General features: G+C 38.0%; 1 protein-coding gene across 2 annotated transcripts in view; it reads left to right on the top strand.

Moving 5' to 3' along the window:
- Window positions 1-4,474, top strand: part of fam135a (family with sequence similarity 135 member A) — a 32,809-nt gene extending 28,335 nt beyond the window's left edge. For both annotated transcript variants that reach the window (XM_039651676.2, XM_039651687.2), the window contains 4 exons: window positions 414-565; window positions 671-781; window positions 864-977; window positions 3,294-4,474. In XM_039651676.2, coding sequence (XP_039507610.2) covers window positions 414-565; window positions 671-781; window positions 864-977; window positions 3,294-3,499 — 583 coding nt within the window. In that variant the 3' untranslated portion in view covers window positions 3,500-4,474. The remainder of the gene's footprint in view (window positions 1-413; window positions 566-670; window positions 782-863; window positions 978-3,293) is intronic.
- The last annotated feature ends 1,526 nt before the right edge of the window (window positions 4,475-6,000 follow it).

Here is a 6,000-nt window from a genome sequence, read left to right on the forward strand (position 1 = left end):
CATGATTTTTTCCCTTTTCCCTAGTTTCGTAAAAAAAAAAAAAAAAAAATCAGTGACTTTATCCAGTGTAACATTTTTTAAATTATTATTAAGGAGCCATATTGATTGATTTTACAAGGCTTTTTTATACCTTTTGAGGGCATATTTAGCATGTAAATTATGTATTTAAAGTCTTCACATTTAAAAATTATTATTTCAAAACACTTGACTAAAAAATTCACCTCAGGGACAAGTTTTAAAGACGTGATTTTTTTTTTTTTTTTTTTACCCTGGCCCTGTCCTGAATTAATGTGCATCATATGTACATTCTGGCCACACTGGCACTTGAGCATGATTTTGCATTATAAGATAAAACTGTGAAGTAAAATGCATCTGGCCTTAGGGTAACAGAATCACTGTGTTGTCTTTCTCAGTTTTGTGGGTCACTCTCTGGGAAATCTGATCGTGCGCTCTGTGCTGACGCGGCCCAGGTTTAAATGTTATCTTAGCAGACTCCACACGTTTCTGTCTCTATCTGGACCTCATCTCGGCACGCTGTACAACAGCTCGGCCCTCGTCAATACCGGTAACTTATGGTCATAAACTCAGCAGATTTCTGAAGACAGTATTTTATGAGCCACTCTATGTTTAACTCTATTAAGGAACCACTGTAATTTTTCCTCTGTGTCAGGGTTGTGGTTTATGCAGAAGTGGAAGAAATCTGGCTCTCTGCTGCAGCTGACCTGCCGTGACCATTCAGACCCACGCCAGACCTTCCTCTATAAGCTAAGCAAGAAAACAGGTGAGTGTCATGTCATTGTGGTTTCACGAAGCCAATGTTCATTTGGATTTCTCCATATCCAATCCTTCAAACTCTGTTTCAGGTCTTCAGTTCTTTAAGAACGTGGTGTTGGTGGGGTCCCTTCAGGACCGTTACGTCCCTTATCACTCTGCCCGAATCGAGATGTGCAAAACAGCCTTAAAGGACAAACAGACTGGTGAGAATTAAAGAAACAGTTTCAAAAATATATATCCCAAAAATATATATTTTTACTTATTTATTGGCCCTCATGTCCAGTATGAATTTGACTGTCAGTCAACCAATTGGTCAGTAAGATATATATATATATATATATATATATATATATATATATGTGTGTGTGTGTGTGTGTGTGAGGGCTGTCAAACGATTAATCGCATCCAAAATAAAAGTTTTATGTTTACATAATTTATGTGGGTGCACTGTGTATAATTATTATATATATATATAAATACACATACATGCATGTATATTTTGATGCATATAAATATATATATATATATATTATATATAAATATTTTATATATAAATCATTTTTTTTCTTAAATATATGTGTGCGTATTTATTTATATATATATATATATATATATACAAAATAATTATACACAGTGCGCCCACATACATTGTGTAAACACAAACTTTTATTTTGGATGCGATTAATCGTTTGACAGCCCTATATACACTCACCGGCCACTTTATTAGGTACACCTGTCCAACTGCTCGTTAACGCTTAATTTCTAAGCAGCCAATCACATGGTGGCAACTCAGTGCATTTAGGCATGTAGACATGGTCAAGACAATCTCCTGCAGTTCAAACCGAGCATCAGTATGGGGAAGAAAGGTGATTTGAGTGACTTTGAACGTGGCATGATTGTTGGTGCCAGAAGGGCTGGTCTGAGTATTTCAGAAACTGCTAATCTACTGGGATTTTCACGCACAACCATCTCTAGGGTTTACAGAGAATGGTCCGAAAAAGAAAAAACATCCAGTGAGCGGCAGTTCTGTGGGCGGAAATGCCTTGTTGATGCCAGAGGTCAGAGGAGAATGGCCAGACTGGTTCGAGCTGATAGAAGGGCAACAGTGACTCAAATAACCACCCGTTACAACCAAGGTGGGCAGAAGAGCATCTCTGAACGCACAGTACGTCGAACTTTGAGGCAGATGGGCTACAGCAGCAGAAGACCACACCGGGTGCCACTCCTTTCAGCTAAGAACAGGAAACTGAGGCTACAATTTGCACAAGCTCATCGAAATTGGACAATAGAAGATTGGAAAAACGTTGCCTGGTCTGATGAGTCTCGATTTCTGCTGCGACATTCGGATGGTAGGGTCAGAATTTGGCGTCTACAACATGAAAGCATGGATCCATCCTGCCTTGTATCAACGGTTCAGGCTGGTGGTGGTGGTGTCATGGTGTGGGGAATATTTTCTTGGCACTCTTTGGGCCCCTTGGTACCAATTGAGCATCGTTGCAACGCCACAGCCTATCTGAGTATTGTTGCTGACCATGTCCATCCCTTTATGACCACAATGTACCCAACTTCTGATGGCTACTTTCAGCAGGATAATGCGCCATGTCATAAAGCTGGAATCATCTCAGACTGGTTTCTTGAACATGACAATGAGTTCGCTGTACTCAAATGGCCTCCACAGTCACCAGATCTCAATCCAATAGAGCATCTTTGGGATGTGGTGGAATGGGAGATTCGCATCATGGATGTGCAGCCGACAAATCTGCGGCAACTGTGTGATGCCATCATGTCAATATGGACCAAACTCCCTGAGGAATGCTTCCAGCACCTTGTTGAATCTATGCCACGAAGAATTGAGGCAGTTCTGAAGGCAAAAGGGGGTCCAACCCGTTACTAGCATGGGGTACCTAATAAAGTGGCCGGTGATTGTATATATATATATATATATATATATATATATATATATAAATATAATGTTTTTATTCAGCAATGACGCATTAAATTGGTCAAAAGTGACAGTAAAGACCTTTATTTAAAATGTAACTTTTTTTTTTTTGCATTATATGCGTGAATATGCATGCATGTTATTTGGCATATAGAAAAATTTACGTGTACATTTAAAATCTATAAAATCTGACCGCAAAAATAATGTTACAAAAGATTTCTATTAATCAAACGTTTCAACGTAGATAATACAAAAAAAAATGTTGAGCTCCAAATCAGCATATTATTATGATTTCTGTGGGATCATGTGACACTGCAGACTGGAGTAATGATGCTGAAAGTTCAGCTTTGACATCACAGATATAAATTACATTTTAAAAATTTGTTTAAAATAGAACAATTATTTGATTTTTTATTAATATTTCACAAAAAAAAAATCCTGTCTTGCTGGGTTTTGTTTTGTTTTTTTTTTATCAAAGAAATGAAGGCTTGGTGAGCTTAAAGGATTTCTTTTAAAGTCATTTTAAAAACCTTAACATCCTCAAACTTTTGAACTCTCCTTCTACTTGTGCGATCAGGTCCAGTGTATGCCGAGATGATCGAGAACCTTCTACTCCCTGTGCTTCAGAACAAAGACTGTAACCTGGTGCGTTACGATGTCATCCATGCGCTGCCCAACACCGCCAACTCCCTGATTGGCCGGGCAGCCCACATCGCCGTCCTGGACTCTGAGATTTTCCTGGAAAAGTTCTTCCTTGTGGCAGGGCTCAAGTTCTTTCAGTAACCTCGCTAGATCGGAAGCGAATACCTCACTGCAAACGGACATATTTCTGGTTATTTTTTTCCTCACGGTTTTAAGTATGCTCTTGGAGGTAGAGCATAATATATCAGTGTTATTTTTCTTGTTGATTTTATTTCTATTTAGTCTGTTGTGAATGTGGAATTTATCATTTTTATTTTTCTACTGCATTTTTTTTTTTTTTATAATTCTATTATGTATGAATATATAATATGTTTTATTCATTATTAGGAAAATCAAACCTCTTCATGGTATTTTTGTTCAGTGTTATTTATGTACAACGTTAATTTTCGTACCATTTTCGTTTAACAATTCGTTCTATTAAACTTTCTTATGCTGAACTGGAAATGTAGCTGCTAAAAAAGGATGAACTATTTATTCGGGATGGAGATCCAGGTCATCTTCATGGTGAAAGCACGTTCACTTGAACATTCTGGCATCTAGGGTTGGCTGGCATCTGAACTGCATAAAACATTGTTTTCTATTAAGAAATTGCCATTTGACTACACATTTTTTTACAAACCTTTTTTTAATGTCAAAGGCTTCCTGGACCTGGACGAACGAGATTGTAGCTGAAATGAAGCACCCTTGGACCGTGTGACGGTTTTATACTATGTCTCTGGTGCCCATTGCATTCTCATGCACAATCTATCAACCCAGCCTGGCGTTGGGTGGAGGAAACACACGCTTGGCATGCTAGCATTTTCTTTTTATTTCAAGGGGTACAGGTAACTTATTAACAGTGGGCCAGGTGTGTGGGATAGAAGGTTAACCAGTTTAAAACAGCACAAATCCTAGTAATCAGATCACAATTTGGGGAAAGTATTTATGTACGGTTTCCTGTAGAGGAGTTAATTTGATGCTTGTGTGGAAAAAAAACAAAAACAAACAAACATTGAATTTTTCCTGTTTTTGTTAAAATAGTTTTGTAACATTGACTACACATTTCATTAAATGTATTCGCAATAAATGTTTTTGTCCTCTTTGAATAGAAGGTTTGTTTTCATGGATCACACCTGTTACTGTATTTGTTTTAAAAGAATACAGTAGTTCAAAAGAATGGGAAGCTCGTACCCTCAAATATGACTTTATTTCTCCCATTGAATCCCTCTTTATATTAAGGTAATGTAAAAATACAACATAACTTTTGGCCCGCAAACAAAACAACTGCAAGCATTTTGCGGAAGAACATTGTTTTGGTCGGTGCTTTGGATATGCGACTGCTGATGAATATGGTTTTCTCTCATAATTAAAAAGAGAGATTATCCTACTGATCATAAAACGGAGAGATCGGAGCCATGTCAGAAGGATAAAGGTGAGATCTGATATCAAATATTTTCTGTTCAAAGAAACCTAAGAATTAAATATAGGTCTCAAGATTACCAACAGGGGCTGAATAGTTAATCTAATCTAGGTTGTTTACTGGATGTTTTTGTCGCACTGGACATCAAGCCATTAATACCTTGTTTTAATGTGAACATGAATGTTTTTATGCACAATTTGACAGATTAGACACTCCCTCAAAAATTCCTCCTCCTTTTTTTTTTTTAACACAGGACTGTGCGCATGCAGGTTCAACAGGTTTTTAAGAAGGTAAACACCCGTAAGTCAGTGGGACCTGATGGTGTATCGCCAAAAGTTTTGAAGTTCTGTAGGAACAACTGGCAGGTGAGTACACAGACACCTTTAATTGGTCTTTTACACATGGAGTAGTAGCCTACCACACTTTTAAGTCGTCTATTATTATACCAGTCCCCAAGAAAACAGACACATCCACCTAGCCTGATTTCAGGCCAGTTGCACTTACATCAGTTCCCATGAAGTGCCTAGAGACACTTGTACTTAAACATATGAACTCTGTGGTTTCAGACACCGTTGACCCCTTTACAGTTTGCTTACCACCTTAATAGATCAGTGGACGATGCAATGGCCATGGCTTTGCAAAAAACCTGGACCGGAGTAGAACACACAAATGCTTTCTTGGATTATAAGTCTGCTTTCAACACCATCCAACCTGGAAAGCTAATTGAGAAGCTGGTAGACCTCGGGGTCCCAAGTTCCCAACCACCACCTGTAACTGGGTTTCGGAGTTTCTTATTAATAGGTGAGGATGGGAACTTCTCTGCTGAGCTCACTATATAAGCACAGGAACACCACAGGCCTGTTGTCTCAGTCCCAAAAGCTTCACTCTACCTATGACTCTGCCACTACCCAGAACAACACAATTATTAAATACGCTGATGATACAACTGTCTTGGGCCTTCTTAAAGGTGGGAATGAAACTGATTACAGGGAGCTGTTTGATAAAATTCTGGCTTATGGAAAGGACAATGATCGTATTCTTAATATAGACAAAAAAAAGACAAATCATGGATTTTAGGAAGAATTCCTTCCTAAAAAGGAGTTTATGCCTGTGATGTGTTTTTGAATCTGTCTCTGTTAAACAGAGAACGGTGTATTATAGTTTTTATTATTATGAATGCTGA

This window comes from Pimephales promelas, chromosome 11 (genome assembly GCF_988280905.1).
Source record: "Pimephales promelas chromosome 11, fPimPro1.hap1.1, whole genome shotgun sequence".
In the NCBI taxonomy this organism is placed as follows: Eukaryota; Metazoa; Chordata; class Actinopteri; order Cypriniformes; family Leuciscidae; genus Pimephales; species Pimephales promelas.